The 21,514-nt window shown below is 39.2% G+C and overlaps 2 protein-coding genes across 3 annotated transcripts in view; both read left to right on the top strand.

Annotated features, from left to right (window-relative positions):
* The window catches only part of LOC308101238 (uncharacterized protein), a 29,841-nt gene extending 27,223 nt beyond the window's left edge, over positions 1 to 2,618 (top strand). For both annotated transcript variants that reach the window (XM_080450633.1, XM_080450634.1), the window contains 2 exons: positions 112 to 643; positions 865 to 2,618. In XM_080450633.1, the coding sequence (XP_080306759.1) occupies positions 112 to 643; positions 865 to 1,123 (791 nt within the window). In that variant the 3' untranslated portion in view covers positions 1,124 to 2,618. The remainder of the gene's footprint in view (positions 1 to 111; positions 644 to 864) is intronic.
* Positions 2,619 to 5,453: 2,835 nt separating this feature from the next.
* On the top strand, positions 5,454 to 20,613 carry LOC308101315 (uncharacterized protein). Its single transcript, XM_080450739.1, has 7 exons — positions 5,454 to 5,492; positions 7,010 to 7,051; positions 8,063 to 8,223; positions 8,871 to 8,972; positions 9,754 to 10,017; positions 10,123 to 10,257; positions 20,516 to 20,613. Exons 1-5 carry the CDS (start codon positions 5,462 to 5,464, stop codon positions 9,763 to 9,765), a joined length of 348 nt encoding a protein of 115 aa, XP_080306865.1. The 5' UTR covers positions 5,454 to 5,461; the 3' UTR covers positions 9,766 to 10,017; positions 10,123 to 10,257; positions 20,516 to 20,613.
* The last annotated feature ends 901 nt before the right edge of the window (positions 20,614 to 21,514 follow it).

The following is a 21,514-nucleotide window of genomic DNA, read 5'->3' as shown; positions in this document are numbered from 1 at the left end:
GTACAAATCAGACTCGATAAAATACGTACATCTATGATAGTCTTGATCCAAGGCTACTTGAGTGATTGAAGCTTGATGAGTGAAGGGTTTGTTTGTTTTCCTCCCCTGCAGACAATTTGGCACGTCAATTCAGCAGGCTGGGCTTCAGGGTGTTGATGTGTAAAGACCTAACCAGGATCCAGATGCTGGAGGCACTGGAATACTTCTCTACTTTGAAGAACCTCGCTGACAAGGACCTCGCTGAACTACAGAAGTTCAGTGTAAAGGAATGGTCCAGCGATCAGTTCGATGACCTTAATGTCGAGGATCCTCCCCAGCATGGAGATGCCTTTGTTTGCTGCATTATGAGTCACGGAGAAGAGGGTGTTGTCTACGGGACCGACGGGAAACGCCTCTGGATTCATGACATAACTGTGACATTCAGTCAAGGGTATTGCCCCGCCCTTGAGAACAAGCCCAAAGTGTTCTTCATCGAGGCCAGCCAGTACACGGGTCCGCTTAATGTCCCACCAGACAGCTCTGCCATTTGTCAAGTACAATATATTCCTGTCGACGCAGATTTTGTGGTCGCATCATATAAAGACAAAGATGGCAGCGGGTTCATGCAGTCTGTGTGCCGTCAACTGAAAGACGGCTGTGACAGGTAATTCACAAAATCATAATTAAGAAAATGAAACAAAATAAACATGAACTAATATAGGAATATATTATTACGTCATGCTAAGTCAAACTTGGTACACAATATTTTTTAGACCTCACCACCTAATTGCCAATATTTCTGCATGAAGTAGGCTTATTACATTGTGTCAGTGTCAGATGTAGTGGTGGTAACTAGTTGTGTTCTGAATGTTGTGTTTGTTACAGCGGAGACGACCTCATGACCATTCTCCGTAAGGTCTACGATGAGATGGAAGAGCCGTTGAGTCCTGTCAATCCACCTAAGGTACTTGCTTTTCCTGGGGCCAAACCGGGGATCATCATGCCTGGGGCCAAACCGGGGATCATCATGCCTGGGGCCAAACCGGGGATCATCATGCCTGGGGCCAAACCGGAGATCATCATGCCTAAGGCCAGAAAGTTCACCCTGAAGAAAAGGCTGGTGTTCTCACACATTTCCGATTGATTCCAAAACATCCAAAACATTGAGTGCATTCACACTCACCAAACAAAGCATTTTGTTAATACTGAAGGACCTGGGTTAACCTCACGCTGTACCTGAAGGCCTGGCTTTTATTTACTGTTTAGAGTGTGTGCAAATGCGTGTGCACACACACACACACACACACACACACACACACACACACACACACACACACACACACACACACACACACACACACACACACACACACACACACACACACACACACACACACACATCTTCATATTTTATATTAATTAGAAAGTTTCAATATACTAGCTTATTATATACTAATCAAGTAACAGAATCATATATATTAGAGCGTGTGTTTTTAACAAAGCTACAAAAAACTGTTCAACAAAAGCCTTGTGATTTTATTATCTGGCACGGACAGCTACCATACACGGATCCATAATTAATGGATCATGGCATTGTTAACGAGGGCAAAGACAGAGCCAAGTTCAAGGTGCTACATTATATAAAACTGTTTTATGGGTGTTTTTTGGGTGAAAACAGTATACTTGACAGGGGCATTATTGATCAAACATTTATATTTCTGACCAAGTTTGGATGTGTGAACTGGAACTTTAACTCTTTTTGAACCATGCACCCTGTTAAAGACGTGTTTTGATGATTGTTTGCATTTACTTTGCTGTTACACTATTAAAAAAACTGTAAACATGTACGCTTATGTAACCAAGTGGACCTGTTACTAAGGCCGTATCAGCCAGGTGCTCCTTGTTTTAATTATGGGTGGGGTTTATTGGCAGACAGGGTTTAAAAGGGCTGGGCTGCTTTCATTAAGGGGATCTGTACCTGATGAGGACAAGAGCTGGAAGGCATGGCTTTTCTAAACATATGGGCATATTGGCCACCTGGTGAATTAGTAGAAGTATGGTAAAGCATGTCCTTATTCCATGCTGTGGTGCTCCTTCTCCTCTGTTACACCAGTCCAATGTTTGTATTGGTATTGTATGTGTTGGTTAGCTATTATGATTGTTGGTTTTAAATGCTTAATGTACAGAAGGTAGAAGCATAAAGAGCCTTTTCAATTAATTTCCATGTCTCATCCGTGGTTAAAAATAACCTGTGCATTGTTGAAGAGGACCTTTCCTCTAGAAAAAAAGTGGCATAGTGTAGTAGGCAATTCTCTTTAATATGACATGATGTGTTTTACTATTATCCCTTATAAAGCCTCCCCCCTGCTACACATATCTAACCCAATAATGGGAAAAGTACCTCGTACTTGTTGTGAAACAAATAATGGGATTATTCTCAGGGGGCAATTGAAGTGTATTCATTTTGAGATGGAAAGGATATCCTGAAATGTAATCTGTGACTTTATTGTGAAGATAAACTGAAAATAATACTTGCCTTTTTTTACATTTGGTATCGCCTGTATGATCAATAAATCATTATTTTGTTAAGATAAACTGCCTGCTTTGTCGCTATTCTTCTCATCATGGAATCTTGCCTCTCTGGCAAATGTATTTATTTGTGAACAGTAAGGTTTACTCTGTAGCAACTTACACATTTCATTGCAGTAAATGTATAATTATTAGGCTAATATTATATATTGTCTACCTGACAACTTTAAAGAGCACTTCATCCATTTGTATCTTTAATTGGTCCTCACTAATGTTCATTGTAAATTGGCACCGTTTCCATTTAATCACTCTGTGTCTCAGAGGAGGGCCGTGGACAGTTCAGAAACCTTCCTACCAGTGACATCATCAATGGGGATTCCATGCTAATATCACTTATCAAAATGTATGTGTATTATAATACGGTTAACAGGATTGTAAACAATGTGGCTCCCAAATGTTTATGCATTTACTCTCCCAGGGGTGGAGCTGTTCACAGGTACTCAACCAGAGAAAGCCACATGGGAAAGGCTCTTTTTCAAAGTCGTGCAGCAGTCATGTGGAATGGTTTGCCTGTGAGCATCACTATAGTTAATAGACACTATGGTTGGCTTTAGGTCCTTCCTGAAGAGGTTGCTGAATACCAGCATGTCCTGATTTCAATAGTATTTATATGAACATTTTCATTATATTGTTTTTATTGTATTTATTCCCTACAGGATGTGTTAACAGTGTGCAAGCGCTCCCTGATCATCCTAGAGATACAATAATGGCTTTAGTGTTTAATCCACTAGGTGGAAGCATTGAGTTTAGTGTGAAGTGTGAACAGGTTTTTTACAATATGGCCAAGCTATGACACGTTAAAAAGAAAGAAACAATATGTATGTGTTTTTCTTTTTTATGTGAGGATCTCACAATTATGGCTTGAAGTCGTCATTCACTGGTAATTTATTGGTCCCTGTCATGGGTGAGGACAATTTGGAGATATATTCAAATCCAATTCTGAGGATTTCACAGTACAGACATTTGAACTTGAAGTTAAACCTAAGGTTATGGTTCAAAGTCTGACTGGTTTAAACTCACTGTTTCACCTGTTGACTGAACACAATTATAAACTGCCCACAAAAAGTTTGGAAACTTAACTTCAGTGGAATATTTCTCCCCTTTAATAATACCAATTGGTATTGTGTTTTATATAATTTTTGATGATTAGTCAACTTTACAACGAGGTGCTTGTAAGGATCAGACATTTGTGTAATGAGCAACACAGCTAAACGTGTGGGTAGCGTCCCCCAAAAAATTGCCAAAATCCCCCAATATGCTTCTGTTGGTAATCGCTCTCGTTTTGAGCGACCTGCCAGTCACACAGGTGTGTGACTGGCACCTGAGTATGGGTCTTGCAACTTTGTTGTTTTGGGTTGATGCTCCAAGCAGCAACACTGCCCCCATGGAAAGATGCCACGTTTGTCCCTTCAGGATAAGACCCATAGTGTTATAGGGCAAGTGAAACTGGTGTTCCAGCATACAGAGTGGCAGCATTATTTGGTGTTCCTGAACTTTTTGTGGGCAGTTTACATTGACCTATACTGAATCGTGTGATTGTAGACTTCATAGTGCATTTAAATTCATTTATACAGCTTCAATATATGGGACTGTACCACTTGTTATAATCTCATATGTGTTGTCTGTGGTATTCTGAGTGAGCATAAACTCACCAAGTCAAATTATTATATTGGCTAGTGCCCATACCCTAGGTGGGGTTGGCGAAAGGGCTTCTCTGTGTGGCGTTTGCATGTTCTCCCCGTGTCTCCTAGGGTAGGTACCCTCACAAAAACATGCAGTAATCCTGGTCACTATACTGCCTCCCCCTGGTCAGCCGGGGCGCCTGATGGAGGGGAAAGGAACTGGTTGGAATAACGTGTTCCTTCCACGCGCTACGTCTAACCAGGTAAACTCCCCCCTGTCAGGTGACAAGAAGGTCAGTTGGCTCTCATGCATTGAAGGAGGCATGAGCTTGTCCCTGGTCTCCCTAGGTTGGCAGAGGGAAGGTAGTGCCCAGGATTACATAGACAATTGGCACTGGGTGTAAAAAATGGGGTTACAAAATTGTGGGATAAAAATTTTGAAAAAATGTATACAAATTATATTGTCTGCTAATTTTAAGAAGAATAATTCAGTTAATAATAATCCAGACTGTAGCTGCAGTGCTGCACTACAGGCCATTTGTTTGTAGAGATATGGTTACAATAAAAGTAAAAGACTCAGGTTAGGATTAAGCGTTTAAGGGCTGTTTTTTACCCTGAGTGCAGCGTATGTTTTGAATAGTTTTCAATGGGAGTAGTATAGTGCTGCATATCTACACTGCGCTGGAAACACCATCAGTGTGACATGCTGAGCAGGGTTGCCATGTCAGCTTATTATAAGCGACTTTGGTCTTGTTTCTTTAAAGTTGCACAATTAGACCTGTGCGTTCACCGGTCTATGTCTGGTGTTTTTTATCTGATCACCCAGAGTTGAAATATTGTCAACTCTGGGCATTTGGAGGCGTTTTGTGCCTTATGTTTTCAGCTGCATGGGGAAAAAATGCTTTAATGGACACAAGGCCTTATAGGGGTTATAGGTTTAGGATTATGGTTATCATTCCCCGTCTCTCTCTCCCTGTTTCCTGTCTTGCTCTACTGTATATTGTCAATAAAGCCCAAAACAATATTTTAAAAAAAAGAAAAAGATTTGGGGTCACGGTTAAAAATGGCACACAAGAAAAAGGTAAACGTCACCATGAGGATGAAGACAAATGTGACAAGACGTGGGTATGTGCGTGTGTGTGTGCGTATGCTTGCATGCATGTGGCTGAGCATCTTACCAAGCAGGAAATAGACCCTTCAGCCAACGAGGGGGGTCTATATGTCAAACCACACGTAGCTCTCACTCACTTTCAGACAGTCCGCTTGCCAAGATGAAAATGGCATCAACCTACATCATATCATGTGAGTACTTTATTTCACTCTTTTTTTAGTTTACTTTAACCATTAAACTGTATTTAGTTGAACTCTTGCTATTTTCAGTGGTGTAAAGTAACTAAGTACATTTACTCAAGTACTGTACTTAAGTACACTTTTGAGGATTTTTTACTTTATTGGAGTATTTTAAAATTTCTGTACTTTTACTTCTACTCCACTACATTTCAGAGGCAAATATAATACTTTTACTCCACTACAATTGTTTGAAAACTTCAGTTACTAGTTACTTTTAAGATATAAATTATGATATTATGAAACGTACGTTAACCACTTCAGCCCTATTTTATACATAGGCTATTTGAAAATAGCCGATCTACGAGCTTGTAGATCTGCTATTTTCAAACATTTTAGTACTTTTACTTTTGGTACTTTAAGTACATTTGATGCAAATACTTTTGTACTTTTACTCAAGTAAATTTTTAATTCTGGACTTTTACTTGTAACAGAGTATTTCTATATTGCAGTATTGGTACTTTTACTTAAGTAAAGAATTGTAGTACTTTTTCCACCACTGGCTATTTTCACTAACACTCTTCTTTGCACTCATTTTCATGTACATTAATTTAACAAGAGAGAAATCCCTATATTGTTAGAAAACAAGGTTATTAAAGTGCTAGAGGGGTTGCTCCTTAAACATGGAGAGAGAAAGGTTTAGGCAACAACCAGAGGCGTCATTTCAAGGGGAAAAAAGACTAGGGGGTGTCAAAAAAGAGACCGCTTAAAAATTAAAAAAATAGCGTATCTACAAAGTTGAGCTTTGCTGACATTGCTATATAGAAGATAGAAACCAGGGTGACTGTCTGCCTGTCAGGCAGACAGTCACCCTGGTTCTAAAGCTTGGCATAGGCCTAGTCAAGGGTTAATGAGATTAGAAGACCAGATTCTATTGTCATTTCAGGTTTTGGGCATATTTGAGAGGTAACAACGTTAGGAGATGAAGGCCTGATTCTATTGTCATATTAGGGTTAGGAGCCCAGTTGCAGCCATGATATAATCTCTTATAATGTGTTGGTTGGTGTAAAGTGTCCTTGGGTGAGTTTAAAGGCAGATTTAAATCAGATTGATAGAATGGTAGAGGGTCATGGCAAATGGCTAAGAAATGTATTTTACTGTGATCGTCCAAATGGAGAGCTATAGAAATCGATGCCAATTTTGAACAGGCATGCCCCATTTGACCCGTAGCTATGACTTTTTTTTTTTTTTTTTTTACGTGCCTTTCCTCATGACCGAAAACCTTCACCGTTTTCATGCCCGGGGAATGTACACAGATCTGCATAGCAACAACGTAACGTCCGTGGGCGGTTCTCCCTGTACTTCTCAGTAGCTGGTAGATGGTACTTCTCAGTACAGGTTTTCTTCACCACAAATCTGTCATTAACACACACTCTCTCTCTCTCTCTCTCTCTCTCTCTCTCTCTCTCTCTCTCTCTCTCTCTCTCTCTCTCTCTCTCTCTCTCTCTCTCTCTCTCTCTCACCACACACAGTGGTGTATTTCCTCCTCTGCTGTGGACCTGCCCAACCACATGGTGAGACAACTTGATTGCATTGCATTATGGGTAGTGTGTGTGTGTGTGTGTGTGTGTGTGTGTGTGTGTGTGTGTGTGTGTGTGTGTGTGTGTGTGTGTGTGTGTGTGTGTGTGTGTGTGTGTGTGTGTGTGTGTGTGTGTGTGTGTGTGTGTGTGTGAGCCAAGCTGTCTGATTGTTCAGAGAACTGTTCCAACCATCATGTTAATACACAATAAACATTCATTTGTGGCTTTTCAAACCCCACACTTTCACATCGGAAACAAAACACTCTTGTGGTTTATTAAAATAACAAACATATGGATCTGTTCATTCTCAGCAGATTCTTTTGTTTTCAGTGGGTGATGTAATGCAGCAAACCGTGCAGTTATGCATGGTGTGTATGACAAAACAAAAGTTGATTTATTTTGATAATGACTTAAAGGTAGGGTAAGTGATTTACCTTGGTTAAAATAAGTGTTAAATAGCTCTCTATTCTGATAGTACTCATTGCTATAGAGTCAACAGTCAACAGACGTCCACAGATGAAGACGTTACAGTCAGTCAGATGTGTTGATGTTGTTCTTTCATCTAATGTTAATGTTTATATTTACAGAGACAGATCTGAACGCTGATCACTACAAATTAGTTCTCAACGGGCCTGAATTGAGGCACAGCCCTAACTGGGCCCTAACTGGGCCCTAACTGGGCCCTAACTGGCCCGGCCCGAACAATCACCATATTGTTAAGCCCAAAACGGAAAATAAATAAATAAATAAAAAGGAATAATTATTATTATTTAAAAAAATATATATAAAAAAATATATATTTTTTTTCATAGAACCCGACTCCTGGCCGGGCCCCACTAATTAGCATACATTTTCGTCTGGCCAGGCCCGAAAACGTCAGATCGGGTCGGGTCGGGTTCGGGCAGAATTTGAGAACACGTCTATAGGAGTCTTACTCACTCTCATCCCTGAGTCCTTTCTTTGTTCCTTCTTTCTTTCTTTCTTTCTTTCTGTCTTTCTCTCCAGTGTCTCTGAGCATCACTCCTGATAGATGTCAGTTCTTTCCCCGTGAGACCATCTCACTGAGCTGTGAGGAAGAAGGGAACTCTACAGTGGAGTGGTCTGTGAGAAGACACACCAGTAAGAAGGGCAATGGAACTGCAACAATGAATGGGGAACCACCAAAGGTATGGAGACAGACAGACAGACAGACAGACAGACAGACAGACAGACAGACAGACAGACAGACAGACAGACAGACAGACAGACAGATATACTGTACATAGCAACCTGAAAGGTATAGTTACAAATAGGGGTTCCTGGCCAAATAGGGTTAAGTAAAATATCAATACTGCAATGTAGACATACTCTGTTACAAGTAAAAGTACCAGTATTCAAAATGTACCTGAGTAAAAGTACAAAAGTATTTGCATCAAAATATACTTAGGTACTAAAAGTACTCATTATGCACAATGTCCCATTTCACAAGTTTCCAAATGTACAAAATCATTTGAAAATAGCAGATCTACAAGCTCACAATGCGTCGCATCGCGAGCTTGTATATCAGCTGAAATGAGCGAAATGTATATAGGGCTGAAGTGGTTCATGTATTTTTTGTAATAATCTACAAAGTAACTAGTAACTAAAGTTTTCAAATAACTGTAGTCGAGTAAAAGCATAATATTTGCATCTGAGATGTAATGGAGTAGAAGTAAAAGTACTGAAGATTGGAAATGCTCCAGTAAAGTAAAAAAAAAATCAAAATTGAGTAAATGTACTTAGTTACATTACACCACTGCTTTTAACCCTTTCATGTCATTGTGATTGTGTGTAGGAGCATCCTGTGACCTACGCCTGTACGTCTGGGACGGTGGAGTTTACTGGTGTGAGTCCCAGTCAGGAGAGATCAGCCGCTCCATCAACATCACAGCCTCAGGTACATTCAATATAATATAAATAATAAGTTAACACAAATACAGGTTTATTTCCATTCAAGAGGAATATTATGTCACATTTTGTCTGTGCCTTGAAGTATAGTGGCAACTATGGTGTAAAGTAACTAAGTACATTTACTCAAGTACTGTACTTAAGTACAATTTTGAGGCATTTTTACTTTACTTAAGTATTTAAAATGTTCAATACTTTTACTTCTACTCCACCACATCTCAGAGGCAAATATTGTACTTTTACTCCACTACAGTTATTTGAAAACTAGTTACTAGTTACTTGTAGGTTTCAATTATTATTACAAAACATACATTAACCACTTCAGCACTATACATTTCGGCCATTTGAAAATAGCAGATCCACAAGCTCAATGCAACGCATTGTGAGCTTGTAGATCTGCTATTTTCAATTGTTATACTTTTTTTTTGAAAACTTGTGAAATGGGACATTCTGCATAATGAGTACTTTTATTTTGGTACTTGAAGTACATTTTCATACCAATACTTTTGTAGTTTTACTCAAGTCAATTTTGAATTCCGGACTTTTACTTGTAACAGTATTTCTACATTGCAGTATTGATACTTTTACTTAAGTAAAGAATTTGAGTAATTTTTCCATCACTGGTGGCAACATCTGCTCTCTTGGAAGATTAAAACATAAATGAATCTTTTGATCTTTTTAGAAGTTTCAGACATGTTGGTTCTATAGATGTTTATAACTCACTGCTGTTGGTTCTATAGATGTTCATAACTCATTGCTGTCGGTTCTAGATGGAGATGTGATCCTGGAGAGTCCTGTACTTCCTGTGAAGGAAGGAAGTAATGTCACACTCCGCTGCCTGTCCAAAGACCAGACCACTGGTAATCCTTCCTCTAAGCTCCTCCCAACTGATTTCTACAAAGACGGATCCCTCTTCAGCACCGAGTCTACAGGACAGATGACCATCCACAGTGTTTACAAGTCTGATGAAGGATTCTACAAGTGTAACATCTCTGGCCTTGGAATGTCACCAGAGAGCTGGATGCATGTGACAGGTGATTCTTGAGCCTCTGTCTGAGTTTTTAAAACGTTTTTATCATCATCAGCATAAGAAGATAAAACCAGAGTTTAGATACTGAAAGCCATGGTTCTCTTTACAGATTCCTCTTCCAGCCCCTCTGCACAGCCCCTCATGTCTCTGTCCCATCTGATCATCCACGTACTGCTGTTCATTCCTTTTGTGGCGTCAACCTTCCTCTACATCTGCATAGTGAGAGACAGAGCCAGAGCTGGAGGTGAGTGAAACATGTTATACAAACACACCTTGACCCGTGTCCATCATACTGGTCCTCATATACACAGACAGGACGAACACAAGAACACTCGCCCCAAAACACGCTCGCCCCGGGTCAAATCCGGCGACCTCAGAACGGTCACCACCAGGTATTCCTAAACATAACCTCAGTAAAACTATGTCTAAACCTAACCTTATTCCTAAACATAACCTCAGTAAAACTATGTCTAAACCTAACCTTATTCCTAACCTTAACCTCAGTAAAACTATGTCTAAACCTAACCTTATTCCTAAACATAACCTCAGTAAAACTATGTCTAAACCTAACCTTATTCCTAAACATAACCTCAGTAAAACTATGTCTAAACCTAACCTTATTCCTAACCTTAACCTCAGTAAAACTATGTCTAAACCTAACCTTATTCCTAACCTTAACCTCAGTAAAACTATGTCTAAACCTAACCTTATTCCTAACCTTAACCTCAGTAAAACTATGTCTAAACCTAACCTTATTCCTAAACATAACCTCAGTAAAACTATGTCTAAACCTAACCTTATTCCTAAACGTAACCTCAGTAAAACTATGTCTAAACCTAACCTTATTCCTAAACGTAACCTCAGTAAAACTATGTCTAAACCTAACCTTATTCCTAAACGTAACCTCAGTAAAACTATGCCTAAACCTAACCTTATTCCTAACCTTAACCTCAGTAAAACTATGTCTAAACCTAACCTTATTCCTAACCTTAACCTCAGTAAAACTATGTCTAAACCTAACCTTATTCCTAACCTTAACCTCAGTAAAACTATGTCTAAACCTAACCTTATTCCTAACCTTAACCTCAGTAAAACTATGTCTAAACCTAACCTTATTCCTAACCTTAACCTCAGTAAAACTATGTCTAAACCTAACCTTATTCCTAAACATAACCTCAGTAAAACTATGTCTAAACCTAACCTTATTCATAACCTTAACCTCAGTAAAACTATGTCTAAACCTAACCTTATTCCTAAACGTAACCTTAGTAAAACTATGTCTAAACCTAACCTTATTCCTAACCTTAGCCTCAGTAAAACTATGTCTAAACCTAACCTTATTCCTAACCTTAGCCTCAGTAAAACTATGTCTAAACCTAACCTTATTCCTAACCTTAACCTCAGTAAAACTATGTCTAAACCTAACCTTATTCCTAAACATAACCTCAGTAAAACTATGTCTAAACCTAACCTTATTCATAACCTTAACCTCAGTAAAACTATGTCTAAACCTAACCTTATTCCTAAACGTAACCTTAGTAAAACTATGTCTAAACCTAACCTTATTCCTAACCTTAGCCTCAGTAAAACTATGTCTAAACCTAACCTTATTCCTAACCTTAACCTCAGTAAAATTATGTCTAAACCTAACCTTATTCCTAACCTTAACCTCAGTAAAACTATGTCTAAACCTAACCTTATTCCTAAACGTAACCTTAGTAAAACTATGTCTAAACCTAACCTTATTCCTAACCTTAGCCTCAGTAAAACTATGTCTAAACCTAACCTTATTCCTAACCTTAACCTCAGTAAAACTATGCCTAAACCTAACCTTATTCCTAACCTTAACCTCAGTAAAACTATGCCTAAACCTAACCTTATTCCTAACCTTAACCTCAGTAAAACTATGCCTAAACCTAACCTTATTCCTAATCTTAACCTCAGTAAAACTATGCCTAAACCTAACCTTATTCCTAACCTTAACCTCAGTAAAACTATGCCTAAACCTAACCTTATTCCTAATCTTAACCTCAGTAAAACTATGCCTAAACCTAACCTTATTCCTAACCTTAACCTCAGTAAAACTATGCCTAAACCTAACCTTATTCCTAATCTTAACCTCAGTAAAACTATGCCTAAACCTAACCTTATTCCTAATCTTAACCTCAGTAAAACTATGCCTAAACCTAACCTTATTCCTAATCTTAACCTCAGTAAAACTATGTCTAAACCTAACCTTATTCCTAATCTTAACCTCAGTAAAACTATGCCTAAACCTAACCTTATTCCTAATCTTAACCTCAGTAAAACTATGCCTAAACCTAACCTTATTCCTAACCTTAACCTCAGTAAAACTATGCCTAAACCTAACCTTATTCCTAACCTTAACCTCAGTAAAACTATGTCTAAACCTAACCTTATTCCTAAACGTAACCTCAGTGAAACTATGCCTAAACCTAACCTTATTCCTAACCTTAACCTCAGTAAAACTATGCCTAAACCTAACCTTATTCCTAACCTTAACCTCAGCAAAACTATGTCTAAACCTAACCTTATTCCTAACCTTAACCTCAGTAAAACTATGCCTAAACCTAACCTTATTCCTAACCTTAACCTCAGCAAAACTATGTCTAAACCTAACCTTATTCCTAACCTTAACCTCAGTAAAACTATGTCTAAACCTAACCTTATTCCTAACCTTAACCTCAGTAAAACTATGCCTAAACCTAACCTTATTCCTAACCTTAACCTCAGCAAAACTATGTCTAAACCTAACCTTATTCCTAACCTTAACCTCAGTAAAACTATGCCTAAACCTAACCTTATTCCTAACCTTAACCTCAGTAAAACTATGCCTAAACCTAACCTTATTCCTAACCTTAACCTCAGCAAAACTATGTCTAAACCTAACCTTATTCCTAACCTTAACCTCAGTAAAACTATGCCTAAACCTAACCTTATTCCTAACCTTAACCTCAGTAAAACTATGCCTAAACCTAACCTTATTCCTAACCTTAACCTCAGCAAAACTATGTCTAAACCTGACCTTATTCCTAACCTTAACCTCAGTAAAACTATGTCTAAACCTAACCTTATTCATAACCTTAACCTCAGTAAAACTATGTCTAAACCTAACCTTATTCCTAAACGTAACCTTAGTAAAACTATGCCTAAACCTAACCTTATTCCTAACCTTAGCCTCAGTAAAACTATGTCTAAACCTAACCTTATTCCTAAACGTAACCTCAGTAAAACTATGCCTAAACCCAACCTTATTCCTAACCTTAACCTCAGTAAACTATGCCTAAACCCAACCTTATTCCTAACCTTAACCTCAGTAAAACTATGTCTAAACCCAACCTTATTCCTAACCTTAACCTCAGTAAAACTATGCCTAAACCCAACCTTATTCCTAACCTTAACCTCAGTAAAACTATGTCTAAACCCAACCTTATTCCTAACCTTAACCTCAGTAAAACTATGTCTAAACCTAATCTTATTCCTAAACGTAACCTCAGTAAAACTATGTCTAAACCTAACCTTATTCCTAACCTTAACCTCAGTAAAACTATGTCTAAACCTAACCTTATTCCTAACCTTAACCTCAGTAAAACTATGTCTAAACCTAACCTTATTCCTAACCTTAACCTCAGTAAAACTATGTCTAAACCTAACCTTATTCCTAACCTTAACCTCAGTAAACTATGGCTAAACCTAACTGTCACGGGGCAACCCGTGCCCTATAGACACTAAGGACTCCACAGTGTAAAACTGGACATTACAAGCACACACTGCACAGCTGCTTCTAATAATTGACTGTCATCAAGCTGTCTTGGAGGTGTGTCTGTTCAGCACCCAGTGTTGCAGGCTATTCTATATTTTCTGTGTCTAATTTTATGGTCATTGTTTTGTGAATTATTTGATGCCTAGAAATGCATTTCAAGTTTGCTCAGAAAATCTATAATTGCGTAGTCTAACTCATGGGCCATGGTTTGCTTTGTTTGAGTTGATGATTATGCCAGTTACTAATTGTGGGTGTGGCTTACCTGGTATATAAAGGAGGCTGGAATTGTAGAGTGGAAAATGCTCAGAGTGAAATGCTCAGTTTACTTGTAGCTGTTAAGGCGACAACACCAGGGGAGAGCTGCCAGGGCTGCCAGGGTCAAAAGGCATTTCCTGTTTCAGTATCTTTAGTTCTTGGTTTGTTTGTTTTTTCTTAGTTTAGTTATCAAGTGTTTATTTCTTACTTTCTGTTTTTGAAAGTGTATTTGTGGCCAGTATTTATTTTGGAAGTAGTATTATTTGCCTCAGACCTTGACTGTTACACTCCTGCATGGGGCTGATTATTAGTTTTGGAGGTAAATAAAACACCAAAAATCTACGTTCTTGGACTTTGTCGATTCTTGGAGCCTTGACCATCCGGCCAACTTCACACTAACCTTATTCCTAACCTTAACCTCAGTAAAACTATGCCTAAACTTAACCTTATTCCTAACCTTAACCTCAGTAAAACTATGTCTAAACCTAACCTTATTCCTAACCTTAACCTCAGTAAAACTATGCCTAAACTTAACCTTATTCCTAACCTTAACCTCAGTAAAACTATGTCTAAACCTAACCTTATTCCTAACCTTAACCTCAGTAAAACTATGTCTAAACTTAACCTTATTCCTAACCTTAACCTCAGTAAAACTATGTCTAAACCTAACCTTATTCCTAACCTTAACCTCAGTAAAACTAAGCCTAAACCTAACCTTATTCCTAACCTTAACCTCAGTAAAACTATGTCTAAACCTAACCTTATTCCTAAACTTAACCTCAGTAAAACTATGTCTAAACCTAACCTTATTCCTAACCTTAACCTCAGTAAAACTATGCCTAAACCTAACCTTATTCCTAACCTTAACCTCAGTAAAACTATGCCTAAACCTAACCTTATTCCTAACCTTAACCTCAGTAAAACTATGCCTAAACCTAACCTTATTCCTAACCTTAGCCTCAGTAAAACTATGCCTAAACCTAACCTTATTCCTAACCTTAACCTCAGTAAAACTATGCCTAAACCTAACCTTATTCCTAACCTTAACCTCAGTAAAACTATGTCTAAACCTAACCTTATTCCTAAAGTTAACCTCAGTAAAACTATATCTAAACCTAACCTTATTCCTAACCTTAACCTCAGTAAAACTACATCTAAACCTAACCTTATTCCTAACCTTAACCTCAGTAAAACTGTCTAAACCTAACCTTATTCCTAACCTTAGCCTCAGTAAAACTATGCCTAAACCTAACCTTATTCCTAACCTTAACCTCAGTAAAACTATGTCTAAACCTAACCTTATTCCTAACCTTAACCTCAGTAAAACTATGCCTAAACCTAACCTTATTCCTAACCTTAACCTCAGTAAAACTATGCCTAAACCTAACCTTATTCCTAACCTTAGCCTCAGTAAAACTATGTCTAAACCTAACCTTATTCCTAAACTTAGCCTCAGTAAAACTATGTCTAAACCTAACCTTATTCCTAAACATAACCTCAGTAAAACTATGTCTAAACCTAACCTTATTCCTAACCTTAACCTCAGTAAAACTATGTCTAAACCTAACCTTATTCCTAACCTTAACCTCAGTAAAACTATGTCTAAACCTAACCTTATTCCTAAACATAACCTCAGTAAAACTATGTCTAAACCTAACCTTATTCCTAACCTTAACCTCAGTAAAACTATGTCTAAACCTAACCTTATTCCTAACCTTAACCTCAGTAAAACTATGTCTAAACCTAACCTTATTCCTAACCTTAACCTCAGTAAAACTATGTCTAAACCTAACCTTATTCCTAAACATAACCTCAGTAAAACTATGTCTAAACCTAACCTTATTCCTAACCTTAACCTCAGTAAAACTATGTCTAAACCTAACCTTATTCCTAACCTTAACCTCAGTAAAACTATGTCTAAACCTAACCTTATTCCTAAACATAACCTCAGTAAAACTATGTCTAAACCTAACCTTATTCCTAACCTTAACCTCAGTAAAACTATGTCTAAACCTAACCTTATTCCTAACCTTAACCTCAGTAAAACTATGTCTAAACCTAACCTTATTCCTAACTTGGGAAGACAAGGGGCTTCTTCCTGACCCATAGCTTAAAACCCAAATAGGTGTGAGGGTACTCAACCCAAATGCCCACTCACACCTTCAAAAGGACTAAGTGGGTTAAGACACACATAATCAAACAATGGACCTAGGAAGACTTAGATGAACAAATGTGAAATAATAAGGACCTTAAAATTAAATGTTTTAAGGTCCTCATTACTCTAAACCCTAACCCTTGTAGCAGAAATGGAGAATGGTGTCAGTCCCAGCAAAGACGCACTAGAATTGACCAGTAGTCACTGGGAGGTTCAGTTGGGGCAAACGCAGTCCCCACAAACATCATTTACTATTCTGTGCCTATCGGTACATAATTCGGACGGGGCTGAGTAGGCTCAAAGCGAACTTCGCAACGTTCGGCACGGCAACTCGCGCGCCTTAGCGCGCTCGGTGGTGCCTCTCGTGGCTCAAGTTCGCTTGAGACTGCGCCCCTCCATCGCGGTTGGGTCCATAACTATATTTGTTTTCCTAAAATCTTTTATTGAGTCCTAATCCTGTACCATTCTTATAATGAGACTATGGATGAATTTTGGTATGCAGTCCAACTAAGGTGGGACTCAGGATGACTGGACGTACCTGCCATGCACAGTCCCCAGTGAACATTCCTCACAAAGCTCACTGGCAATTTTATTTATAGTTTGTAAACATGCCTAAAAACCTAAACTTTGAAGAAAGGGAAAATGGTTAACCCTAATGGGGAATCCTTTCTTAGGAAAGGCGAAACAGCCAAAAAGAACTTAGGGCTAAGATTTAGAATTTAGATTAAAGACTTAGTAAACAGAATATAAAAGTACAAGGACCTTAAAATTAAAGAGTAACGGGATCCCAAAAAGACTTTCTTTCAAAAACAAGATGGCGAGAGCAAAAATTCCTTGCTCTGCCTTTTTCGGAAAGGATGCCCTTTCTAAAAAAGGCTTAGCACTGAAGTCCAACCCAAACCATTCCTTAACCTCAGTAAAACTATGTCTAAACCTAACCTTATTCCTAACCTTAACCTCAGTAAAACTATGCCTAAACCTAACCTTATTCCTAACCTTAACCTCAGTAAAACTATGCCTAAACCTAACCTTATTCCTAACCTTAGCCTCAGTAAAACTATGTCTAAACCTAACCTTATTCCTAAACTTAGCCTCAGTAAAACTATGTCTAAACCTAACCTTATTCCTAAACATAACCTCAGTAAAACTATGTCTAAACCTAACCTTATTCCTAACCTTAACCTCAGTAAAACTATGTCTAAACCTAACCTTATTCCTAACTTTAACCTCAGTAAAACTATGTCTAAACCTAACCTTATTCCTAAACATAACCTCAGTAAAACTGTCTAAACCTAACCTTATTCCTAACCTTAACCTCAGTAAAACTATGTCTAAACCTAACCTTATTCCTAACTTTAACCTCAGTAAAACTATGCCTAAACCTAACCTTATTCCTAACCTTAACCTCAGTAAAACTATGTCTAAACCTAACCTTATTCCTAACTTTAACCTCAGTAAAACTATGTCTAAACCTAACCTTATTCCTAAACATAACCTCAGTAAAACTATGTCTAAACCTAACCTTATTCCTAACCTTAACCTCAGTAAAACTATGTCTAAACCTAACCTTATTCCTAAACATAACCTCAGTAAAACTATGTCTAAACGTAACCTTATTCCTAACTTTAACCTCAGTAAAACTATGTCTAAACTTAACCTTATTTCCTAAACATAACCTCAGTAAAACTATGTCTAAACCTAACCTTAACCTCAGTAAAACTATGTCTAAACCTAACCTTATTCCTAACCTTAACCTCAGTAAAACTATGTCTAAACCTAACCTTATTCCTAACTTTAACCTCAGTAAAACTATGTCTAAACCTAACCTTATTCCTAAACATAACCTCAGTAAAACTATGTCTAAACCTAACCTTATTCCTAAACATAACCTCAGTAAAACTATGTCTAAACCTAACCTTATTCCTAACCTTAACCTCAGTAAAACTATGTCTAAACCTAACCTTATTCCTAACCTTAACCTCAGTAAAACTATGTCTAAACCTAACCTTATTCCTAACCTTAACCTCAGTAAAACTATGTCTAAACCTAACCTTATTCCTAACCTTAACCTCAGTAAAACTATGTCTAAACCTAACCTTATTCCTAACCTTAACCTCAGTAAAACTATGTCTAAACCTAACCTTATTCCTAAACATAACCTCAGTAAAACTATGTCTAAACCTAACCTTATTCCTAAACATAACCTCAGTAAAACTATGTCTAAACCTAACCTTATTCCTAAACATAACCTCAGTAAAACTATGTCTAAACCTAACCTTATTCCTAACCTTAACCTCAGTAAAACTATGTCTAAACCTAACCTTATTCCTAAACGTAAGGATAATAAGGATAATTCCTTTTAACAGGACGTTCATGAAAGTCCTTGCGGGCTTGTTTCCAATGAGGGCCTGTGAGCAATTAGGGGTTAAGAGTCTTGCTCAGGGACAAATTTCATTTAATCGACACATATGCTGGCATGGCCTGGAATCGTACTTGGGGCAACCAGGGCCTCTGGCTCCCTAGGCGGGCTCACTAACCACTCAGCTATGGCCGCCCCCTCAGTAACCTCAGTAAAACTATGCCTAAACCTAACCTTATTCCTAACCTTAACCTCAGTAAAACTATGTCTAAACCTAACCTTATTCCTAACCTTAACCTCAGTAAAACTATGTCTAAACCTAACCTTATTCCTAACCTTAGCCTCAGTAAGATGAATACAAGGTGCCGAGTGGTCGGCAAAAACAATGGGGGCGAGTGTGTTTTGGGGCGTTCCGGTTACCGACAGCGACAGGACTAGAGGTAAACCTCCGGGTTCTAAGGATCTAGGACAGGGGTTCCCAAACTCTTTAGCTCAAGACCCAACAGAGAAATTAGACGTTTGCCCTGGACCCAAACTAGTGAAAATAACAAATCTACAACTTCTTAAACGTTTAAAAAAACAAAACAAAGATTATTATTATTGTCAAATTGTATCAGGGCGGTATTGAGGACTAGGGAGTTGCGCCCCCTAGGAAATATTTGTAACAGACCTAATTCAACTAAACACCTGAGTACATTAATGACTCCTCACACAGTTCGTGTACAACATAAGAAGCAAGGCAGAGATGTGTATTCAGCAAAAGTACAAAAAGCTTTATTGTAATTAACAAGTTAATAATATCATCATCATAGTCATCAATAAAACGAGAATGCATTCAGTGGGATAAAAGTAATCATTACCACAGTGGGTTAACAATAACAATACTGTGCATAAATGGGCCAGTGCTGGGGGAAAGGGGGCTAGGGGGGACAGGCTGACCTGTTATTATTTTTCTAATATAGGAAACCAAAAAAAGTGGATATTAAAGGCATACTAGGTAACGTTTTCAACAAAACTAAAGTTAAATTGTATATCTTTTGTGAGTGGCAAAAGTTTCACAACACCCACTCCATGAATTTCACCCCCGGAAGCTTTTTATTTATATATTTTATATTGAACGTGGACTGGGGGGACTTTCCCGGGGAAATGACGTCATCTGGCCGGAAAACGGAGGTGGAAATGCACTGGTTTCCTGTTTGACCAGGAACTACCGCAACGGTTTCCTGTTTGGCCAGGAACTATCGCGCTAATAACTAAAAGGAACCTCACGCTGATTTTAAGAGAATGTAGGATTAGAAGATCGAAAAATAACAGAAAAAGAAAGCACAGCTCATGGTAACTAATGCTCCACTGGCTAAGAGAAACGATCCGTAGATAGTATAAAACAATTAAAAGATCGCTTTTTGAAACGCTTCCGGCTTCCGGTGAAAACGAATGGAATTCTGGGTAATCGAGGACTAAGGAAATTCTATGCAGTGACGGTAGTGACCAGCAGAGGTTGCTAAAAATCCTTAGTTGTGATTTTGCATTGTACAACTTTAACTTTAAGAAACAGTGTTCTAGGATCTTTACCCAGGGTTGTGTAGTTGGATGGGGGTGGAGGGAGGGGGTGGAGCCCCACCAGTTATTTCAGCTGCCTGCACGCGCCCCGCACATTCATGGGCGTGCACGTGTGTAAACAATTAAATAAATCCCCACTACACCACTGTCTCTATCTGTTTAAGTGCTGTTGATTGCACACAGTTTGCGATTAAACTGACTCTGAAAATAGTAAATGCTAATAATAAACAGTGCTACAGGAACACAATAACTGTATTTGTTTTAAAAAACTGTTTTAAACAAATACAGAAATCTCTCTCTCTCTCTCTCTCTCTCTCTCTCTCTCTCTCTCTCTCTCTCTCTCTCTCTCTCTCTCTCTCTCTCTCTCTCTCTCTCTCTCTCTCTCTCAGCTGCAGCCAATGTGAGGAAGAGAAGAGACGGTGATGATGTCATCATGGTGGTAGCTGTGTAGCCAATCAGAAGTGTTGAAGGTGATAGTTCAGCACACTACTGGTTGACACACACACACACACACACACACACACACACACACACACACACACACACACACACACACAGAGACCTTGCTCAATCTCTCATTAATATGTATATATGATTATGATCATGTTATCTTATGTGCTCTGTCTGTAAGGTTGGTGATGTAGGGAGTTAAAGTTAGAGCCCCCCCCCCCTCTCCCCCGGTTGCCATGTTGGTGGAGTAGAGCCCCTCTAGGCAGAGAGCCTGCAGCATGAGCCTGGATAATGACACTACCTTTATATACCTGACAGCCAGCCACTCCCTCCTGACTCCTCCTGACTCCTGCTGACTCCCCCTGACTCCTCCTGACTCCTGCTGACTCCCCCTGACTCCTCCTGACTCCTCCTGACTCCCCCTGACTCCCCCTGACTCCTCCTGACTCCCCCTGACTCCCCCTGACTCCTCCTAACTCCCCCTGACCCCCCCTGACTCCTCCTGACTCCCCCTGACTCCCCCTGACTCCTCCTGACTCCCCCTGACTCCTCCTGACTCCTGCTGACTCCTCCTGACACCCGCTGACTCCTCCTGACTCCCCCTGACTCCTCCTAACTCCTCCTGACTCCCCCTGACTCCTCCTGACTCCTGCTGACTCCTCCTGACACCCGCTGACTCCTCCTGACTCCCCCTGACTCCTCCTGACTCCTGCTGACTCCCCCTGACTCCTCCTGACTCCTCCTGACTCCTGCTGACTCCCCCTGACTCCTCCTGACTCCTCCTGACTCCCCCTGACTCCTCCTGACTCCCCCTGACTCCCCCTGACTCCTCCTAACTCCCCCTGACCCCCCCTGACTCCTCCTGACTCCCCCTGACTCCCCCTGACTCCTCCTGACTCCCCCTGACTCCTCCTGACTCCTGCTGACTCCTCCTGACA

This window comes from Gymnoscopelus braueri (genome assembly GCF_963280865.1).
Source record: "Gymnoscopelus braueri genome assembly, chromosome: 15".
NCBI lineage: Eukaryota > Metazoa > Chordata > Actinopteri > Myctophiformes > Myctophidae > Gymnoscopelus > Gymnoscopelus braueri.
This window is presented reverse-complemented; position numbering and strand designations above follow the sequence as displayed.

Bases quoted from the DNA above. Each gene is read 5' to 3' on its own strand.
- LOC308101315 (XM_080450739.1), top strand. From the start codon at position 5,462: ATGAAAATGGCATCAACCTACATCATATCAT. The intron at 5,493-7,009 runs GTGAGTACTTTA...CACCACACACAG, and splicing joins ATCAACCTACATCATATCAT to TGGTGTATTTCCTCCTCTGC. The intron at 8,224-8,870 runs GTATGGAGACAG...GATTGTGTGTAG, and splicing joins TGAATGGGGAACCACCAAAG to GAGCATCCTGTGACCTACGC.